General features: G+C 41.2%; 1 protein-coding gene across 1 annotated transcript in view; it reads right to left on the bottom strand.

The window, feature by feature from the left end:
* Positions 1-12,300, bottom strand: part of adcy5 (adenylate cyclase 5) — a 116,615-nt gene extending 104,315 nt beyond the window's left edge. The window contains 2 exon segments of the mRNA XM_034146278.1: positions 11,361-11,723; positions 11,725-12,300. Coding sequence (XP_034002169.1) covers positions 11,361-11,723; positions 11,725-12,300 — 939 coding nt within the window.
* Positions 12,301-23,930: the final 11,630 nt, after the last annotated feature.

Raw genomic sequence — 23,930 nt, 5'->3', positions numbered from 1 at the left:
ACCCCCATTTTTAGTGCCTGCTAGAGAGGTGGTACTATCCTGGGGAGAAAAAAGTACCGATTGGCTGGGCGGATTGCAAACCACGCCCCGTAAAACTATTTTTTGTGACGCCGCCATTGTATTTGCTGGCATTAGCATTATTAGCATTAGCATTAGCCCCGCGCACCAACGGAGAGAGAATAACTTATGGAAACACAAAAAAAAACATGGGAGCGGTGGAGATGAGGAGGTGTCGGCGTTCTGGTGATTTACTCGGAAGGCTTCAGTAGAAGCTGCAGGGAGTCCCAGCAGCTTCTACTGAAGCCAGTCCCCAACACCGGGGACTCCGGCCGGGGACTTTGGGTGGCAGTATACGCCGTGAAGTGGTTTGCGGCCTGCCAGTAAACCCAAAGCAGAAGAAGAAGAAGTGACGTCAGCGGCTTCATTTGCGTAATCTTCCCTCAGGGAACTTATTCCGGTGTGAACGCGATCTGTACTTAGTTCCATTGGTGTGAAAGCGGCTAATGGTGCTCTAGGAGGAGATTCAGGTGGTAAGGTGGGGGGGGGGGGGGGGGGGTTTACCTTGGTTGCTGATTGGCTAATGGTTACACAAGCCAAAAAATCGTTATGACATCATAAAGTGGCCAAAATCTGATCAGCTCATTTTCAGACAGGTTTTTATATAAATGGATCAGGACAAAAAGAGAGAGAATCTTTTTTCCTGAAACTTTCAGAGTCTCTTTACACAGAGGGGACACATGTTGATGTAGAAGAGACATGAAGAAGAGGGGACACATGTTGATGTAGAAGAGACATGAAGAAGATTGGACACATGTTGATGTAGAAGAGACATGAAAAAGTGGATTTTGCATGATAGGTGACCTTTAAATAATTGAGACCCAGGATTGAAATGCTACATGAAATGGGTAAAGTTTTAATACCGTCTGATACTATTGTGAACATCAAATTAAAACGGATCATGGTCCTAAGAAAAGAGATGAAGAGCGTGATCCTTCATCTCAACTCTCATGCTTTCCAATGACACAGATTCAATGTCAAAACTACAGCCCAATGATGTAATCACAAAAAGATTTAATACTTCAACACAAATTAGCGAAGGTGCATGAAAGTTGATACCTGTGTTTGCAATATTATTATTTCCCTAGCCTGTTTATTCATCACTTTTGGTAGTTATATAAAAGACTGACACCTCCACAATGATCTGTCAGCTCAGATTTTATTTCTGCTTTTTTTTTTTAACTGTAGTATCATGCGTTTCATTGTTGGTGTATAGGCTTCTCGCTGAATATGCTTAAAGGGGACCTATCATGCAAAATGCACTTTTGTACGTCTTTTATACATGAATATGTGTCCCCGGTGTTCCAGGGAACTCACCAAGTGTCAGAAAACACAACCCTCTCTCTTTTCCTCCATACCCAAATCTCTAAAAACGGGGCTGCAACGGATCTGATAAAGACTGATCCAGATTTGAACATTTCTGACGTCAGGACAGAGAAGCTCCGCCTATATGGCCAACTCTCCACCTATCAGGGGAATGAGAGGTTGCCGTGGCATGGTAACAGCATGGTAACATGACGCTCGTGCCTCGCCCCCCTCCTTTGCAGGGGGGCGTGGTCAGCTGCAGCACATGCAAAGACAGGGCTGGAGGAGAGCAAAGAGAGCGAAATGAGGCATGGCTAAAATGCATGATCTGTTTGGTATTTTGAAAAGAAAAATGTATAAATATACCTTATATAGGTATGGCCCTACAATATATTATTCAAATATAGCATGATATAAAAGGCAGCATAATGAAAGGCAGGTTTCCCTATCAATAAAATCATTTTTGATCGTAAATATCTTGGCTTTTTTAAGCTCAAATTGTTTAGTTTTCTTACGTAATACACTTAAGCTATCTAATTGTTATTTCTATTTCATTATTTGCATTGCATTTCATATTTAGGTAATCCAACATCAATGGAAAGTAATCAAGTTACATTACCGGTAAATAGTAATTGTAACGGAATACATTTTTAAAGTAACCCTCCTAACCCTGATTACAGATGAACAGTACATCCTGAAAAACACACATACATAAATGGTAAAGACTCTGGTTGCCTGACGGGTTTCAAGTATAAGCTGTAGATAACATCCTGCTTCAGTAGAATGAATAATACTTAATAGAAAACAGCTAACAAAAAACCATTGTGAGACTGAAGTGGATACAGAAAGGCTTTCTAAATATCATAGAGTGCTTTTGCTCATGAAGATAAATAGCATTATTTACTCACATAACATGAAACCATAGAAAGCAATAATAACAATAACCATCAGAAACTGGGCTGGTCGGCAGGAAGCAGAATCACATGATTACATAACGAGCTCTCCGATGATTTACCTCGCTCCACTAATAATTCCATATTAGAGATGCGTACTATAATTATTTATAATTCCCAGTGCAAATAATAGCACCATGAGTCTGAATTCCTGCGTAGCAAACAAACTAATTAAAGTTAATGAACGTCAGATGAGCACAATGAAGCCCAACAGCCAAGTGTTGCTCAGCTCACCACAGCGGAAACACAACAAAGTGGAAACAATCTATCGGCTTTACATTTCACTGTCAATTTGATCGTAATTACAGCAACAGGAAGACATTAAGAAGAGCGGAAGCATTGTCTTTTATTGTTGGAGAAAATGTCTAAACTCAAGCTCAAACAACTAGTTTTCCTAAACATGTCCCGGAGTCTCTGACCAGAAAGTATGCTCAGTGAAAAGTGACATGTTAAAAGCAAAGGCAGTCAAGTTAAACGGACTTGATGTTAGCCAGCTGCTGTATTCTTATTTTTTGTACTCACTACAGGCACATAGGACAGTGGGATAAGGGATGTTATGCTTAACATCAAGCCCTTATGATTGATAGACTTAAAAGGGGCCCTACTCAGGTTCATATCAGTATGTAGTGTCTCTCCTGTGACATGTCTCCATGCTTTAATGTTCAAAAAGCTCTTTATCTTTCTCATACTGCCTGTGCTGTAGCACCTCTTTTCACCCTCTGTCTGAAACCAGAGCCCAGTCTGCTCTGATTGGTTAGCTGGCCGGCTCTGTTGTGATTGGTCAACCAGCTTAGAGATGTCCCGCCCCTTAGCCTATCACGTACAATGTGTTGGAGCGCTAGCCAATAGAAGCACAAGTGTTACGTAGAGATCTCACTATGTTCTGGAAGTAAACAAAGGAGTCCAATGGCACTCAACAACTATGGGATTTTAGCCTTTGCAGACCATTGACATGCACAAAAACCTATATAAACACACCAGAGGAAAGGGAAAACCCCAATAGCCTAAAAGGGCCTCTTTAACATAAGCAAATATTTTTGGCCTATCTCATAAAATAATTCAGTGCATATTTTACACTTCCTGTAGACTGTCTGAAAACCAACAAAGTGCAGAGGGGCAGTAATGCTTTGTGAAGTTGTGTCTCCCTTTGACTCAGTACACACAAACGGACGGTAGAAAACACACAGGTGTTCCCGGGGTGGCACTAAGTGGAGCTTGATGGTGTTTGTGAAATAAAATCTGTTGCTAAGCTACAGGAGCAGTTTTCTGGACTCACAGGGGAGTGTGTCAGGAGTGTTTTCTGAAAAGTACTCATCCATGTTTGGTTCAAATATGATCTCCAAAACAGCAGCATCCTCGGCCTCCAAGGGCACTCTATCTCTAAAATATGATTAATCAAAGCAAACAGCAGCTGGAACCACTGTGTATTTTCTCACTTGTCCATAAGGGACGGGGAAGACACGCTGCACCAAAGGATGTGAAATCTGATGTTTAGATGAACCACGTATCAATAGTTACCATCAAATCAGATATACAGGGTCTGGCAATTTGATAAGGTTAGACTGAAGTACTCTACTGTGCACCAGTCAATCCTAAAATTAAATAATCAAATGTACATTAAAGGCTCTTGAACACATTGTCTCCAGATTGTGATAGTATGTTAAAGAGGCCTCTCCTGCTGATGTTCAGGTGTATATCAGTATGTAGTGTCTCTACTTTAAAGAGTCCTCTCCTGCTGATGTTCAGGTGTATATCAGTATGTAGTGTCTCTACTTTAAAGAGTCCTCTCCTGCTGATGTTCATGTGTATATCAGTATGTAGTGTCTCTACTTTAAAGAGTCCTCTCCTGCTGATGTTCAGGTGTATATCAGTATGTAGTGTCTCTACTTTAAAGAGTCCTCTCCTGCTGATGTTCAGGTGTATATCAGTATGTAGTGTCTCTACTTTAAAGAGTCCTCTCCTGCTGATGTTCAGGTGTATATCAGTATGTAGTGTCTCTACTTTAAAGAGTCCTCTCCTGCTGATGTTCAGGTGTATATCAGTAGGTAGTGTCTCTACTTTAAAGAGTCCTCTCCTGCTGATGTTCAGGTGTATATCCGTTTCTACTGTCTTAATTGTGTCCTTGTTGATGTTACAAATGAAGCTTAGTGTGATGCAAGAACGTTTTTAGACTTGATCTGACAGTAGAAGTATTATGCTCTGGTATCAGATGGTATCGTAGATTCTGATTGGACACTTTTCCTGTTCTCTGTGCAGGAGAGGAAAGTGGTTAAAGGTGTGTCTTTAGGGTCTGAGCCTCAGAGGGAAATTAAAAGCGTGAGTTGAAGCAGGACTCAGAGGGATAGGGTTTAAGAAGGCAGGTGAAGGAAGATGGATAATTGGGACATCTGGTTTGAGTTGCAACACATTACCAGCAATTGGCCATTCAATTAGACTGCCTGACACCACTGGGTCCTCTGTGACTTTGGAGAGAGGGCAGAGAGGAAAGGAAGCATTTTGTATCTTCATTTCCACTGTAGGTCTAGATTTTTTTACAATACTGCAAGTCACCAGCAACAGATCATACTGAAGATTATTTCTGCAAAGTAGTCATTTCGTTATACCTCATAAATGTCTGCTGTTTTGTTTTTTGGAAAGGAAGAATAAAGAGAAAGACAAGAAGGTGTAAGGGAGATATATTAAGTGTTTTTACTTTGATTTGTTCTCTTTTGGTTTCCTTGCTTGGCTACAATTTGTATTGCTCTTGCTCTTTTGACACTTATGGGGCATTTCCACGATGGCGCGGAGCGCGGTTTAAGCGTGCCGTGTCGTGCCGTGCCCGTTTTTGGTTGCGCTTCCACTAGGCCTAGTAACGGCCCGGCCCGGCCCGGGGCCACTTTTTCACCTCTTTTCTGGCCCGACAAAATTGTGGTTCTATCGGGGCCAACAAACAGGGCTGAGTCGGGCTGAGTATGCTAAACTAGAGAGAGGATCGCTGGCAAGGAGGCTACAACTACAACAAGATGAACATATTTGACCGTGATTTAATTGTAATACACGTTTCAAAATGATGCCGAAGTAACAACATACTGATACCGGTTAGTAAAAACCATGAATTAATGCTTTGGCAAGTTTGCAGACAGACGGCAGGTGAAAAACCTTTTAAAATGCGTGTTTTCTAAATGGAGATTGGCTAAGCTAACGCAGTATATGCTCCGACCGTCCACACTCACAACAACGGCCTATACAGACATAAATAAAGCAGCGACTGTATTCACCATGACACAGGCAGTCTGTGGTGTGTACTTGTTTAACTTTTGTCGAGTTTCTGAACATATATAAGGAGCTGTGAGCTCTGAGTGCTAACAGCTAACGGCTGTGTTGTGTTTCTGGATTTCTCATTGAAGATGACGTCACGGCTCCGCCTACACTGCGTTACTATAGATACTACCCCAGTTCCTAAACTGTAATGGAAGCGCAGCATGAAGTGAGCCGGCCCTGTTAAGGCCCAACGCGGCCAAGCAGTACCGAGCGTGGCCGAGGCCGACCGTGTGGTGGAAATGCGCCATTAGTTACACAACTTATGTTTTTTAAAGGGTACCTCCAGTGATTTTACACATCAAAGGTTGTTTCCAAGTTTTAGGACTGCTTCAAATCTGAGGCTTCAGATCAAGGCAACATTTGCTGCTACATAGCTAATCAGAATGATAAACTGCATATATAGTGTCCACAGCCTTTTTAAACCACTTTCACAGAAACATTTAGTCAATTCAAGGCAGTTAAACCCTTAAAGATAATTAGATGAAGCCCAGATATAACTTCCTGAACTTCTAAAAAGTTTTCTTGGTAAAAAAACAAACACAGGATAACAAAAGATTTGTGCTGCATCATGACCTGCAAACATCTGTCTCCCTATGCTTATGAAATCACCCGTTACAAACCTCAGCTACAGAAAGTGAGTTTGAATGGCCTTGTGTTCACCAAACAGACGACACCACACTAATAATATGTGTAAATACACCCTAAAAGTGTCTTATTATCACCCGTGTTATCAACCAAACACATGACGTTATTGATTTATGCCTTGACATCAGGGGCGGACTGGCCATCGGGACGTTCTGGACGAATCCCGATGGGCCGGTACTGAAGTGGGCCGGTCGGACGATGTGGGCCAGTCGGATAAGTCACTAGCACCCCCCCGTTGACAATTTACTAGCGGTAATTACTTGCGGTACCGAGGTGGGCCGGTCGAGAGTCCCGGGCTGATTTGTAGTCCCAGTCCGCCCCTGCTTGACATTGATGATGAGTAAAAAGGAATAATGTTGGAACAATGTTTCTTGAGCAAAACTGAGCTCACAACATTGAGAAGAAGAAAAAAGGCCTCCATGATTAAATGCAGTAATAAGTGTTGCAGATCACATGATTAGCACTTTAATGTTGTCAGTAAAAGGCCTGGGAGCAACACAAAGTGGAAAGTAACAATGAAAAGACTCGTGCTTCCCTTAAAGATTGACTGAAAGTATGAGAGTTATCCATGGCTCGGAACTGTATCACTTAAAAAAAAAAAACGTTCACCTGTATGAAAGTTGAAAAAGAAAGAGAAATCCTTGTCCTAGCTTTGCAGGGTTTTGATTTCCGGAACAACCCTTCAGGCTAAAACAGATGAAAGATCACAAGGTTGGGTGCTTTTCCAAAGACTTGGGGAAAAACTCAGCATATTCCTGGTAACACACGCGCAAGAAACGTTGTTATCTTGGGATCTCCCATAAACAGCAGCGGTCTAACAGAGGGACGTGCCGGCTCCTATGTAAACGGAGGAGAACAGATATGCTAAAAACAACAGCATGGTGAGGAAAGAACAACAAATACAGGAGCTCGTTCCCACACACTCACATCAACACATCGAATGACAATGTGGCTTTCGCAGAAATACAAATAGATGCAGGGTCACATGCAGGGTCACATGCCTTTCACACAGAACAACTAAATCAGCCATCAGCTGGGGTTTTAGCTCTGTAACCAAACACTAGATTCCAAGAAGAAACAAAAAGGGTTTAAGAATCCTTTCAACATGTGACAAAGTTGTGACTGTTCATGTACTTTCACAGGGTTTTCAAACGGCAACGCAACCATTTTTTTGTAAAGTTGGATACATAACAGGTCCAGATACACTGTGGGACAATTTTTTCTATTTTCAGAGAATATATATATTAAAGAGCACCTCTTTTCACCCTCTGTCTGAAACCAGAGCCCAGTCTGCTCCATATTAGCCGCTTTCACACCAAGTACTTTGCCGTACTTCGTGCCCAGCACTTAGTACCCCCAGGGCACTAAGTACAGATCGCGTTCACACCGGAATAAGTTCCCTGAGGGAAGATTACGCAAATGAAGCCGCTGACGTCACTTCTTCTGCTTTGGGTTTACTGGCAGGCCGCAAACAACTTCACGGCGTATACTGCCACCCGAAGTCCCCGGCCGGAAGTCCCCGGAGTTGGGTTAGGGTTAGGGTTTGTGGGACTCCCAGCAGCTTCTACTGAAGCCTTCCGAGTAAATCGCCAGAACGCCGACACCTCCTCATCTTCACCTCTCCCATGTTTTATTTTGTGTTGCCATAAGTTAGTCTCTCTCCATTGGTGCGCGGGGCTAATGCTCATGCCAGCAAATACAATGGCAGCTTCACAAAACTTTTCAGAGTTTTACGGGGCGTGGTTTTGCAATCCGCCCAGCCAATCGAAATTGGTACTTTTTTTCTCCCCAGGATAGTCCCACCTCTCTAGCAGGCACTAAAATGGGGGTAAAAGTTCTGGGAACTAAGTTCTCTTTTTGGTGTGAACGCAAAATTCCAGGAACTAACGGAACTAAACGGGAAAAGTACTCCGGTGTGGCGCACACACACACACACACACACACACACACACACACACACACACACACACACACACACACACACACACACCACACACACACACACACACACACACACACACACACACACACACACACACACACACACACACACACACACACACACACACACACACACACACACACACACACACACACACACACACACACACACACACACACACACACACACACACACACACACACACACACACACACACACACAACACACACTAAAGTCATTTAGGTAAGCACCTTTATTACAGACTTACCAGCAGCCCTGGAGAACTGTTTTGAAAGCGTTATTGATGTTGTAAAAGAAATACCAGGGGCATTTGGAGTTAATAAGGAACATGTAGACTAAGCAGCAGCACATTAAAACACTCTCCCCTGAAAGCTCATTACAAGCTCCAGATAAAGAAGAATCAACAACCTGGAATCAGTCTTTCCAAAGCTTAGGGCAAACAACCAAATCCTCTTTTAAAACAACTTAAAGTTCAGGTATTTATCCTGCAGTTTGCCCTTTCACTTCATAATAAAACAAGCACTATGTAAATATGAATCATATCTGTGTTTGGAAACGTGCTTTAAGGTCAGCGTTAAAAAGGTGGAGAGATATATCAGCTGCAGGATAAATGTGAAGACTTTCTGATTTTCATTTCAAATATTTATCATCCAGAGTTGTTGTTTCTTTCTGCAATGAGTACTTGAACTCCTACTTCAAGAACATTTTCATTATGAAATAATCACATGGTAAAGTGAGTTTTTGTTAGTCCCGTCTAAATTAAATACATGATACATCGAAACTGAATAAACGAAAGTAACAAGAGGAACAATATGGTGAAATATATAAGATACAACAATTGTATATAATTTGGACAGTATATGGCCATATCACAGTCCTTATGACAACAATCTGACTTTCGGTGGCGACGGACAAACTTCAGACCTTCCTTTTTATATAATTTGCAATCTAATAAATGCCTCTAAGTTGCAGTCAAGTATAAGAAAGTCACTGTCTCTGTGAGAGTCTGTGATTAATAGTTTCTAGGAAACTCCATCTAAATGCAGGAATATCTTACAGTGCAATATATAAAGTATAGAGAGAGAGAGAGAGAGAGAGAGAGAGGTACTTGTGTGCTAAACCTATAGCCGTCTGCAGCCTGAGGGGCAACAAGCCAACTGACAAAGTTTCCATAGCAACCAGCAGCTACAGTACATCCCATAGTAAAGTCTTTGTCTACAAAACACTCTAGCGCAATGCTAATTAATTCATGTTTGTTAAAGAGTCAACTGTATATAAGGAAACTGTTTTTTTTAATGCTGTACTTGAATGTCTTTTTATGTCTTTTTTTTGTATTTACTTAAGGAGTTGATAAGACCTTAGGGGCTTTTCCAAGCATCTTTTCTGCACTAGTTTCCACTAAATGCCTCTCTGGTCAGCCAACGTGCACATGACCATGAGTTTGCCTGAATGCTGTTAGGTTAGTACTAAAACTATCAGACAAAATCTACACTTAAAGAGGCAAATTTGAGGATTTTCATTCAAGTAAATGTCTGTTAAGTCAGCATCTATCGTACAAGGAGTTAACACAATAGTGATGGAGCTTATTCCCAGTGATACAAGTATTGCAATATTGATATATATTTTAGTATTACAAATTGTGGCGACACACAAAGAATGGAACTATGCAAACAAAAAAATGCGAGTAAATATAGGCATCTATCACGATAGAAACATGGTCAAATGAATACGATATATAAACTTTAACGTAAATGCATCAACAACACTACTCCAGACTCATGAACTCTAAGCACAATTCCACCATTTTCACTCAAAAAGAAATACTTAAAATCAACCACTACCGACGTACAAAAGAGATTGCCCATTTTAAAACCCAAGTGTGGTTCAGCTAACCTTGGTCAGACCAAATGTAATTAGATGTTTCAAGCCTACTTGTTTTGAATGACCTGGCTCCAAACAAGTGGCAAAAACCTTCCCCTCTCCAAGAACAGCAAAACAGTAGAGCATGCATTGTTTAACATCTGCTTTTACACACAAAAGTGACCCTTAAAGTGGTGTGAGGAATTAACCCTGCAGGAGGTGGTGGTGTCACTTTTTCATTTTCTTTTTAGCCTTTTTAAGAGTCTGTAAGGAGCGGTTTTTGCAGCAACAATTCTCCACTGCCCATTAGATCAGCTAATACAACACAAGCTACTTATTAAAGTACTAGCAGTGGTGTAAAGTAACTAAGTAGATTAACTCAAGCAAGTACAATTTTGGGAGACTTGTACCTTACTTGAATATTTCAGATGTGTGCTACTTTGTACTTCTACTCCAATACAATTGGAAATAAGAGGTAAATGGTGTACTTTTCCTCCACTACATGTATTTAATACCTTTAGTTACTTTACAGATCTGGATGAATGATGTGAAATATAATCAAGTGTTAAATCAGACTTTAGTTCCACCTGGAGTAAATTCACAAGCTACCCTGCAGTATACAAAGTCATTCAAACTAGCTGCACCTTTACCAGCTTTGAGAACACTTTCATGATCAATCATTATAATCAAAACATATCATATTCCATTGGTATATCAGGGAGAATTCAAATGTATTCTGTATATTTTATTATGTGTATTCGTAGATGCTCTTTGTATGTAAATGTTTTCTTTTCATGTTTATTTTATTCTATTTGTAAGAAATGTTGTAACTCTTGTACAATGACTGTCAACAATGCTGTGGAGGAAACAAATGTCCCAACTTGAAATAAATAAAGTCTCCATCTCAATACTATTCTGAAATGGAGTACTTTAACTGTTGGTACTTTAAGTAAATGTTGATGCCAATACTTTTGTACTTTTACTCGAGTAACATTTTGATTGCAAGACTTTTACTTTAACAGAGTATTCCTACACTCTGGTACTTCTACTTTACTCAAGTACAAGATCTGAGTATTTCTACTTTTACACAAGATCCGAGTACTTCTCCCACCTCTACACACTGCTGGTCACAGTCGCTTCTGATCCTATTTGACTGTTAAGCATCAACAAGTTGAGCAGCAGCAGGGAACTTTAAAGGAAGTGCCCAAAGCTCTGCTGTGCGTTATTGCGCACAGAGAGAGAGAGAGAGATCATTAGAAAGAAAGCTCATCACATACCTGTTTCCAGAGAAAACTGTCCATGCCGTTTAACATCCAAGAAACAGCCACGTGAATGGCAGAAAGAATAACTCCAGTGACGACTGCTGCGCGCATCCTGACGGGCAGCAGCGTGTAGATGACATGGATGAAGAACACGGTCCACCAGATGCCCTCCGAGGCACTTCTGGGCCGAACGAGCAGCACTCCGATCACCTGGATCACCATCACCAGCAGGATGACCACGTAGCACACGATCCACATGTGGTCCTGGTGAAACGCGTTCCTATTGCACACCACCATGAGAACCAGGGTGAGGAAGATGGCCACGGAAAACACCACCGCGAAAGTCACGTTGGGCTTCTCTGGGCCACCGGAGCAGTGGGAAGCCCAGCATGACCGTGAACACCAGCACCAGCACCGACATGAGCATCGTCAAGCTGCTCTGGTTCAGCCGGAAAAAGTAGCGCTGGTAGAGCCGCTCCAACTTCTCCGACTGGAACTTCTTGGATTTGAAAATGTGCATAACGCTGGTGCAGCACGCCACTACGGAAAAGTTTACTTCGGGCATGACCTCCTCCTCGTCGCTCCTCGCCTTGGCCCTGCGCTCATCCAGTCCTAACTCCACAGACTTGGGTCTCACCTCGCCGTCTGGACGCTTAGGGGACGACGCACGGTTTTTGTCCTCGCCATGGTCCTGCCAAGCGGACCTGGACCTGAAGCTGACCCTACTGACGGTGGTGGTGGTGGTGGCTCGCCCCCCGGGCTGCCGGTGCTCCAGATCATCCTCCTCCCTCCACCGACTGTTGGTCCGGGTGAGCTTCTTGCGCGGGGATCTGGCTGAGTATGGGCACCCGTTGGCCACGGACTCAGACTCTCCCCAAGCTGATCTGTGCTCGGTCCCTCCCCTCAACCCGGGGGCACCGACGCCGGGTGGGCTGACACTGTTTGATCTAGACATGGTGGATAAAAAGGAGGCAACAGACAGAAATGTGCCTCTATAAATAAATACTGCGAGGAATAAAAGTTGCTGAATGTCAGGAAACGATTAAGTTCCAAATATTATAAATCTTTCAAACGTTGGATTTTCCATAGTTGTTGCCTTCATTTAATCTCCCATTTTCATCTAAAAATCAAAACTAGATGAGATTATCCAAAGCAATAGTGCTGAAAAGATCTGGGAATTAATAAAAAAAACAAAAAAAACAATTGAACATGCGTAGAAACACAGGGGAGCCACTCCAGGTGGATTTGGCTCTACATCATTGGGCCCAATTAACCACCATCCATGGAGGGGTTGCACGTCAGAGCGCGCTGTAGCCTAGAGGAAATAAAACCATTACACAACTCAGTCCCCCAGAGATCATGGCGCAACACCATCAATTACGCTGTGAACCCTGTATCTGCGGACATGTTTCCCGCATGGAAAGGCTTTGCGGCCATAAAAAAAGACGGAGGGAAATAAAAAAAGGTGAATCCCATGGTTGCTGGTCCCGTCAAGTCTCGATGCACCTGCACTGTCCTAACATGCAGGCTGGACGGCGGGGGGAGCCTCTCACCAAAAAAAGCATCATCACGATCCTGATCGGAGGGGAAAGTCAGCCGCTCCTCCTCCTGCTCGTCCTACAGAAAACAGCTCCATGCTCCATGTTGCAGCCTGTGTTAACGCACGGTCAATTTATCGTCAACCTCTGCCCCGAAGCAATGTCCCAACAGCTGTCCATCACTGCCCAAATCCCCAGAGAGCGACTCCTGGTTTGATTTGTAGCCAGACTCCTTGGCGCACAGACAGTCCGCAGCAGCCGTGCCGCGTTTCACTCCGTTTCTACCCGGTGGAGAGGTGTCGTGTTCCCGCAGCCTCGGACAATCCTCTCGGTGTGTGTTTTGAGCGTGGCATCATAACACATTTACCGCTGATTGCTGCTTTAATGGTCATTCAACCAAGTGTGCTTCCTGCAGTCCGCCTCTCCGCCGAGCTTCCATTGGCAAAGGACGAATGGTGAGTCACGATTTGGCGAGCTCTCATTGGACTACAGACCTGTCAATCAAATTGAAGACAGGCTGTGAGACCCTCGGCCGCTTTCGATGAATGGGCGGTTCTCACAGCTGGAGAGACCCCTGGCCCTGACTCACTCACACACACACACACACACACACACACACACACACACACACACACACACACACTGGGGTATTTAAGTTTACAGAGAACCCCAGTTTTCCATTGGTTAATCAAATTGGGGTCCTATAACAAAAAATAAATGTACCTTTTTTGATAAGACAATATTTTCTGATCTCAGCTTAAAATAAGTGGATGGTGCCTTTTCAACTCAAACTTTGCCTTTTCAACTCAAACTTTCAACAAAATGATTAACTTTCAAATAATTACTTGTATTTCCTTTGTGTTGTTTTGTTTGGATTCATTATGTTGTAATCTTATTTGGGGAAGAACAAGATAAGCACATTGCTTCTTTCTTTTCCACATGAATACTTTAGTAAGAGTACAACAGTATTGGCATCAAAATATACTTGAAATACTAAAAGTACTCATTAAGTGTAGTTAAATTCAGTTACCTAATGTGAGTATCAAAATATAAAAGTAATGTAACCTGATAATGTAATGATCAATACAAGGTAAAAGATATATCAATAAGATGTTTTTATTTAAGTGTATATGTAAGACAACAGAACAATGTGAAAAGAAGAAACCAAGATACTTAGTGTCGAAAATGATTTTATTTATAGGAAAACCTGCCTTTCATGAAGCATATCCAGGCATCCTGTTACATGTAATCCATTACTCCCAAAGCCTGGCATAAACCATGATCATTGAGCTATGGAGGAAGAGGGTAAACGGATCATATGTGGTGACTCCTCGGTGGTCATTTACAGAGGAGAAAAGAACATTTGTGTCATTTAAGTTGACATTGTGTGCTAATGAATGTAAATTGGAGGCATGTGACGGGAAGCCGGTTATTCTTGATTTCAACAAGGGTGAAACTCCATTACCCCTTGTGTGGTGTTCGTATTTTTGTTACTCAGCCAGTGTTCAGGGGTCTGGTGGACCCGCTGGCTTTTTGGGCTTCAATTCAACACAATCAAACTATTTTATGTTCAAATACTCAACAGATGTTTACTTCATCTCAATTACAAGCAATATAAACAGCACATGGTTAATATTTGCCCTTTTACACATTAATGAATGAAAGTGCTACTTGTTATTTTGCCCGCTGACCGGCTGGTCCTGGCTCGGCTTTTTGTCAGACTCAGACTTCTCAGAAATGTGATCCTCACATTCTGAAGCCTCTTCCTCTTCCTCTTCCTCTACATCAAATGGTTCTCTCTCTTCCAGAATCATTTGCAAGGCCCTCTGAGCAGAGAACCTTTTGGCCATCTTGATCAGTTGTGATAAGGACCCAAACTGGCGAAGCTTTATTTATTGTGTCTCGCCCCAAATTTGCAGCCGGGATAGAGTGTGACAAAAATAAAGATTGGTTCCCGCAAGACATAATGCGGGAATGTGAGAGCAGACCGGTGTCCGTGCCTGACTTTATCAACAATGTTGCAACCTTGTGCGGGGAATGGCAGGGACAGAAACACAACAGTCTCACACACACACACACACACACACACACACACACACACACACACACACACACACACACACACACACACACACACACACACACACACACACACACACATATACAATCTGCAACTCACATTCAGCCACCCACTTAGATGTTGTGTTTGAATCTGCTATTTGAGGCAGTGTTCAGACAGAAATAGCCACAGCTTGATACTACCATTCATTGGAAATGGTTATTTCTAGTATATTGGACTGTACTGTGTTGTACTGTAGGCAGGGTTGGGAGGGTAACTGTAAAATGCAATCCATTGAGTGTGAGTTTGAAAAAATAATGAAAACGGGTCCCACAGACCCGAATACCATACAAGGGTTAAGAGAGAGAACAGGATCTTCATTCAGCACTGTCCTCAGCCAATACAAAAAGAAGAACTCAGATATAAATCAGATACAAATATATCTTGAATAGAGTTGTGTAACGTGTTTTCTCTGCTTGTCTTATGACTGCTTGTTTGCTTGTTCTCTCCCACAAACAACTAATGCAATTTCTTGTTAATGAATACGAGGAATTAAGACGTCTAACCACATTAAACTCACCAAAAACAACAGATTAATGTGAATAACTGCTCTCTTAGTTTCTCACATAAGAGCTTTTAGTGTTGGAAAGTGCATTTATCCTTAGTCTTGGTACTTTGAGGTACTTATACTTCAGTTGAGTCTTGTTTAATGCTACTTCAGCTAGCATTTCAGAGACTTTTAATGCACTTTTTACATTTGTTAGACAATTAACTGCTATTTGCACAGCAGTATATAGGTAACCAAACAGAACCATGTTAGCGTGGGAACATGTTGTTTCAAAACCGTAATCAACTTTTTGCTGATTTCCTGCACTCACTGGATGTTTGCACAATAATTAAATCTACAAAGGAGTTCAATCATTCAGTCAATCAAACTGTATTCATCTAGGCACTTACATACTGTACGCGAAGTGCTTCACAACCTCCCCCTTTCCTAGGTTATAAATAGATATAACTTTGTGTCGTCAATGAAAGAAGTCAATAAACGCTAGACTGAATAAAACAAGAATAAAAATAAATACATAAAAATAGAGATAGTAAATAATACAATCATAATAAATAAATCTAAAAGCCAAATTAAAAAGGTGGGTCTTGAGTTTGCTCTTGAACGTATGAACGCTCTGTGCCGTCCTCAGGACTTCTCGGAGGCTGCTGAGGGTTATTTATATCAAGAAAAATGTGCTTCTGAAACAACTGAATCTGGGAGGCTAAAGATGATTTGACACAGATCACTACTGCCATCATCTGAGTGTTACATTCAATAAACACCCTCACACACACAGAGTCACACACACCTAATCTCATTTTGTTTCAATTTTGCTACAGGCTGTGTTAACTACAGTTATTCAGAGGTTTATTTCAACAAAATCCTGAGCTGTTAGTTCCAGTTTTACTTGCAGATATTGTGAGTTTTCTGCTGTTAAAGGTTCTGCTGCAACCCTTGTACAATGTAAATGAATAAACTGTGTTTGTGGTGCTCCAAGTAGGACAATTGCAGCTTTTCAGAAAACAACAAGTCCTAACTTGACCTCTTTTCAACTCAATGAAATCCCTTTTTGAACCAATTGATTTACATGGCAAGGTGGTTAAAACATGTTTTTTAAATCAATACAACAGTTGTGTGTAGTGTAGTCATGTGAAAGCATCTGACTGTGTACAGAGGTCAGTAGTAAAGCAGATGTCTTGTGCAGAAGACCTTTCTGGATTCTTCTGCAGGGTTAACACGCTCAGGGATGAGTTCTTGATGCTTTTGTGTCTGTTCGAATAATTTAAAAAAATTGAGCACTAAATCTGTTGAGGAAGCACTCATTTCTTACGCAAACCAGCATTCAGAGTGCTGACCGGAGGACAACAAAGAGAAATTCTAAACGTATCACAAATACAAATATTTTAAATGATCACACAGACTTGCATGCTAGATAAATAATAGCAATGAACAGTGTACAATGAACTGTAAAAGTACAGTTGAAATAAGCTCTATTATGCTTGTTGGTGTTTTTTTCCTTTGCTGTAGTGTGTTATAGGTTTTAGTGCATGTAAATGGTCTGCAAAGGCTAAAACCCTTGTGTTTCTCTCCCACACAAACCCCCCCTGCTTGAAACGGCTCCATTGGACCCTTCCTGTACATAGTGACATCACTATGTAACACTCACGCTTCTATTGGCTAGCGCTCCAACACATGGTTCGTGATAGACTAAGGGGTGGGACATCTCTAAGCGGTTGACCAATCACAACAGAGCCGGCCAGCTAACCAATCAGAGCAGACTGGGCTCTGGTTTCAGATAGAGGGTGAAAAGAGGTGCTGCAGCACAGACAGTATGAGAAAAATAAAGAGCTTTTTGAACATTAAAGCATGGAGACATGTCCCAGGAGAGACACTAAATGCAAATATGAACATGAGTATAATCCTCTAATCTTTTTCCTGTAATCCCCAAGCAGTTTCCAATGAGAAATGGAAAGAGTATAAAGTATCATTACGTTGGCCACACATAGACCAAAGGACCTACAAATACAGTGCTTTATCCAGTTGCTTCCATACCAACAATTTCAAGGAAAATACCTATAATTTGTAAGACATCTCTGAGTATGCTCACTTCAAGGTTAGCTTCAGGACATTATCATCCTCCTTGTGTGAATTATATGGATTGAGAAATTTCCGCTAACAAAGCTAGCGTCAAACCTCTGCTCAGCACATGTGTCGCCATGACGCCAGCTCCTGCAACCAAGAGTGCTTTTAAACAAAAGTCCTTTTCAGATGTTCTCGCCACAACAGAGGACTGTGAGCATGTGGATAGGAAACATTTACAATAGGCCAACAAAGCTGCACACCGCATGTCTGTCAGCATGCTTTCCTTTGGAAGGATTTCACTTCAGATGCACAGGTGGACTCACAACTCTCTGTTGCAAGACTACGCTGTCTCTGAAAACCTTAAAGGTCCCATGTCATGCTTTTCTGGTTATTACCCGTGTGTTATGTAGCTTTGTATGTATGTAAACGGTCTGCAGAGTCACAAACCCTCAAAGTACACCCTGTAGGGAGTAAAACTCTAACACAGAAAAGACCTGTCTATGCTGCCCCAGAACGCCTCGTTGGGGATTTTCTTTTTCCATTGTTTTCTTCCTGGTCACTGTGACCAGTCCGTGGAGCTCCTCACACACACACACTCACTCAGCCTTATCTTTTCTCAGGCTGTGAGTGTGTGGCGAACAGCCTGGCTGTGAGTGTATGTGTGTGCTCAGGCTGAGTTCCGCGGTGTCTCGCTGTCTCGCAGACCCCACGCAGCAACCAGGAAACGACACCAGTAATCCAGCTCACACTGTCTGCTCCTCGAGCCTCAAAGGGCGGACCAGCGAGCCGCGCAACGTCCCGCCAACACGGCACCCAGACCCCACGCAGCATTCTCATCTGTTTGTCATTACTGGTGTCCTTTTCTGGTTGCTAACAAACGCCATTGCAACACATAATCACTGATGTTCCGCTGTAACGGTGGTGGACTCATCAGAACAGAGTGGGCGAGCTGACCAATCAGAGCACACTGGGCTCATAGGGAGGGGGGGGCAGGAGCTCCAACAAGCCGTTTAGGACAGAGAGTGAATACACATACTATACAGAGACGCTGTATGAGAAACCAATGTGAGTTTGGAACATTGAACAATGTAAATCTATTCTAGTATACCTCAACAATGGAATTATGATCAGTAGAAATGGCCATGACATGGGAGCTTTAAAGAGGACATTGTATGTTATTTTTCAAGTAGATATTTGTATTTAGTGTCTCTGTTGGGACATGTCTCCACGCTCTAATGTTCAAAAAGCTCTTTATTTTTCTCATACTGCCTGTGCTGCAGCACCTCTTTTCACCCTCTGTCTGAAACCAGAGCCCAGTCTGCTCTGATTGGTTAGCAGGCCGGCTCTGTTGTGATTGGTCAACCAGCTTAGAGATGTCCCGCCCCTTAGCCTATCACGTACAATGTGTTGGAAAGCTAGCAAATAGAAGCACGATTGGTACATAGTGATGTCATTTTGTTACAGAAGTAAACAAAGGAGTCCAATGGAGGTGTTTCAGGGAACACAGGGATTTTAGCCTTTGGAGACCATTGAAATGCATTGAAATAAATCTGAACCATATTGGGTAAAATAATAATAAGCTCTGGAAAAGATAAAGTTTCAGACAATGACGCAGAAGAAAGAAATCATGGATACAAAGTATGATTGATGTAATCCTAGGGTTAGGGTTAGAAGTAAAAGGCATAGAAAAATATTTAAAGTCACAGATATATTTTACAGATATTTAAAGGTATAGTATAACCACACACATGATACACAGAATAACACACAAGGATACTCATCGTTCACGCTCCGAACAGGAATAACAATGAGCTCTGTTTGAACTATTATTAATTAACATGACATCTGAAGCGTTGTGAATATTACAAAAAATCTGGAGCTCAGTTGTTATGAACATAATTACAACCGCATGACGTCTAAAATAGCATCAGGCGTTCCAGATATTCACAACGTGTGTGATCTAGTGACTGAATTACGGCTATAAGCAGAACAATGTGTGAAAGATGAATGCAATAAGAACAATGTATCATAAGAAACCCCTCACCCGCACTATAGGGAGACACAGGGGGAAGATTCCGTTTAAATCTCTTTTTCATAAAAAGGAGAAAATGAAAAAAAATGAATAGCACTGCAGTGTTATGAGTCATCGTGGTGGAAAGCGACCTTTGCAATCAAAACACACACACACACACACACACACACACACACACACACACACACACACACACACACACACACACACACACACACACACACACACACACACACACACACACACACACACACACACACTCACATATACAATCTGCAACTCACTGCAACTCACATTCAGCCACCCACTTAGATGTTGTGTTTGAATCTGCTATTTGAGGCAGCGTTCAGACAGGAATAGCCACAGCTTGATACTACCATTCATTGGAAATGGTTATTTCTAGTATATTGGACTGTACTGTGTTGTACTGTAGGCAGGGTTGGGAGGGTAACTGTAAAATGCAATCCATTACATGTACTAGTTACCTGTAAAAGTAATAATCAGTAACTTAATCTGATTACTTTCCGTTACTTTTGGATTACCTCTTTATCAAATGGAATTCAGGGCTTTGTTTTTCTGTAGCCTAGATTCAGTGTTGGTAATTAACTTGATTCATTTACTTATGTTTTGTACTTAAGTACATTTTTTTGGACATATTACTACTTTACTTGAGTATTTGCATTTAATGCTACTTTCAATTTTTAATCCACATCTACATTTCAGAGGTAAATATACTTTTTTCCATGCTTTAAGTTCAAAAAGCTCTTTAGTTTTCTCCTCTTTTCACCCTCTGTCTGAAACCAGAAACTCCCTCTGGAGAGAACACAGGGATTTGAGCCTTTGCAGACCATTTACATGCACAAAAACCTTTATAACACTACAGGAAAGGGAAAACCCCCCAAAAGCATAAAATGGCCCCTTGTTGACAGCAGGACTTGTAATGGAGTGTATTAAAACCATTGTGTTTTCAGTTTTATCGAGTACGTTTCTGAGTACTTCTTCCAACATGGCGTATATTAAAATACTGTTTATACACTGTATATGTATGTATATATATATATATTTGCATGTGACTCTCTCCCCCATTTGATCACTATCACAGATTGTTGTTTTGCTGTCAGCTGATTGGCTGCAGCTGCTGAATGCACATGAGCCTGCTAAGTATTCGGCTGTGGACATTCTTTACATCAAAAGCCAGTGATACGCTCAGCATGACGATGAAAGGCACCATCACTTTGAAAAGTGCACATCCTGACCTGCCACATGCATATAATCCATTTTCATTAGAGTCTGAGGGGCTAATGGCTTTTAATATACTTTGGTTTGTATCAGACGGTGAAGCCTAAAATGTACAATATCTCAAGTCCATGACTCACCGGTACAGTCAAAATCAGCCATAGCACCATCTTCCATTATATATGTATCAGTGCATGTAAAGTATAAACTCATAATGAAAAATAGTGAATATGCTTACCATATCATAGGTTTATTGTAAATATATACTCATTATTCATACCTGTACAAAGTCTGCTGGCCCCATGCAAAACATTTGTATCAAAACTTTATTAAGTAGAACCAGTTCTGGAGTAACATATGCCATGCTTTTGTATTTTCTCTTTTTTCTTTTAAGGTTGTAACACACATCATCATCATCATCATCATCATCATCATTCCAGGCATCCAGATTTCCTCTTTCATGCAATGAGCTGCACTTCTGCTCCTGCAAGACATTTCCAGAAAGTATCCCAAGTCATGCTCAACCATTTACGGGGAAAGAAAGATAGATTTCCAGCTGCTCACTTTGCTACAGAGTAAAGGAGTGTGAGCGGGTTTATGAACAGGACTTCAGCAACATAACATGTCTGATTCAGAGGATGTTGACACTGCTCACACTGATAGATGTTCGAGCACATTTGAAAGAATCTACAGGGATAAAAACATTACATTTACCAACAAAAACTTGAACAGTTTTTAGACATGTGAAGGGTTTCGGCAGTGATATCCTTTTCTAACATTTCTGCAAAATGAATTTGAAAGAAAGGGATTTGGTTTGTGGCACAAAAAACATCATAACATTTCATTTGAAATATTTTGGCAGCACCCTTTTTTTCAGTCACTGTGGATAATGGACCTCACGGGACAGTTTTAATGGAACAAATAAAAGCTATTGACAGCTTGTTACATGGACTGTCCAGAGAAACCACAGATGAATAAGCCTTTTTCACATGACTCATCAAACACAGTTGTAACTAATCACATTATTATGCGATGCACGACGGGTGACTTTTCTTGGACTTCTTAAAGGAGAGTCTGAAAAAACAGGCACAGTTAGCAGAGATACATGTTACTGTTTTAGAGATTTGATGCTGTTTGTCAAGCAGTACAAATGACATTGCAGGCAGAAATCAAAGAGATGAGATTGCATATATTGAAATGTAGTTAAATACAAGCAAAACGATCTTTATGTGACAATATGTTATTTGTCATTTGGGTGACTTTTAAAAGCAACTTAACCTAGAAATGTTGTTTCTGCTGACCTCATGTGGTTAGAGAAATATAATCAGATGGATAGCGGAGTGACATTTTAACTTAAAGGTGGAGTATGTCATTTTGGAGAAACCAGCTCGAGTGCGCTAGAATTTGAAACTACGCAGCCGAAAAAAATCTGCCCCTTCCTTCAGACTTCCTTACAGAGCCCCTCCTCCAACACACACGAACGCACATGACCAATGAGGGCACGAGATAAGTTTGTGCACGAGATGGAAGGCTGACAGGCAGGTAGGCCATCCAGTTATTTTAGCCGGGCCGGCTCAGATGATTGGTCGTGCTTTTTACAGCGCTACGGCTTCGACAGATTACATTTTTTTAATGTATTTATTGTCAAAGCATTTAATATATTCATTGCTATCGGGATGTTAAGAGCATTCCATGGAATATAACAAGTGTTTCTGAAGTGAATTACATACCCCACCTTTAACATTGTCGATAAAACTATTATTTTCAGCCTGATGTTATGTTACTGGCTGACAGAGCATCTGCGACAGAAGCCTACGAAATACACATCAAGCATTCAGAATTACAACTCCTACATTTCACAACCTTGTCCGTAAACAATGAGCAAACATGATTGATTTTGTATCAAAAATGTAGCTTTTACAAACAAAACTCGAAAAGGTAGAAGTAGAAATCAATGTTGCTGTTTTTGAGCTTTTTATGTTGTTTTAAAATGCTGCAAACACCACCAACTACATTTCATTCACCTCCAAGTCTCTGGCATGGAGGCAGAAATCAAAGAAATCAGATTGCATATCTTAAAATATGGTCAAATACAACCAAAACTATCATTATGTGACGATACGGTCTTTGTAATTTGGGTTAACAGACCAATGAATAAGTAACTGCTGACCACATGTTGGTTAAAGCTCTCTCTTTGATGCAGAGAAATATAATTGAGGTCAATAAAATGTATTTTCTTTGCCTGATGTTAAGGTAATCTCTAACATATCAGCTGCAACAGAACCCAACGAAATATATATCAAGCATTCAGGATTAATACTCCGACCTTAAACAATGAGCAAACATAATGGAATTTGCATCAACATACCAAACAAAACCTGAAGAAAGTAGAAGTATGAATCACAGTTTGTTCTGTACTCTTCGTACAGTGCGTTATTAGATTCAACTCATTGAAAAGGCATGACCACAAGCTCAGTTAGCTACCTTCAGAAGCCCTTTTTAAAGCAATGACAAGGACATGTCACTTAGGATTCATATTGAAGCTAAAATAACTACATTAAGTAACGCAATGTCAATCTGTTAAGTCCTTAAAGTTGAACAACCAACATATATTTGGGCTACGAGGCGGTTTTATCAAAGCTCATTTCTTCAGAAAACCCTGTTGCTACGTTCTGCTAAGTATGTTTTCACTAGATAACCCGTCTTCAGTCATGTTCTTACGTCCCATTTATAAGACACATTCACCTCTTTCACTACTTATAGATGGAGTGAAGCCTGAGAGCTTAATAAAGCTTGAATGAAAGTGTGTTTTGATTAGCATGGTTTGTAAAGTATCGATTTACTGGAGCTTTAAATGCTAAAATAAGTTACTTTGATAGATAATATAAGAAAAAGGCAATCACATGAAGAGAAGAAGGATGAATGGATGAATGTGCGATGGGAAAAACATACTGGCTACTTCAAGTTAATAATGTTTAAATGGGGAAATTAATAGACACAACTCACAGTCATCACTGGGAAAATAAAGGTTTTGATTAATAATGCAACTACATCCAGCTACTAACACAAGATTAAACATAAAAACCATGCA

The sequence above is a fragment of the Trematomus bernacchii genome, unplaced genomic scaffold, assembly GCF_902827165.1.
Source record: "Trematomus bernacchii unplaced genomic scaffold, fTreBer1.1, whole genome shotgun sequence".
NCBI lineage: Eukaryota > Metazoa > Chordata > Actinopteri > Perciformes > Nototheniidae > Trematomus > Trematomus bernacchii.
This window is presented reverse-complemented; position numbering and strand designations above follow the sequence as displayed.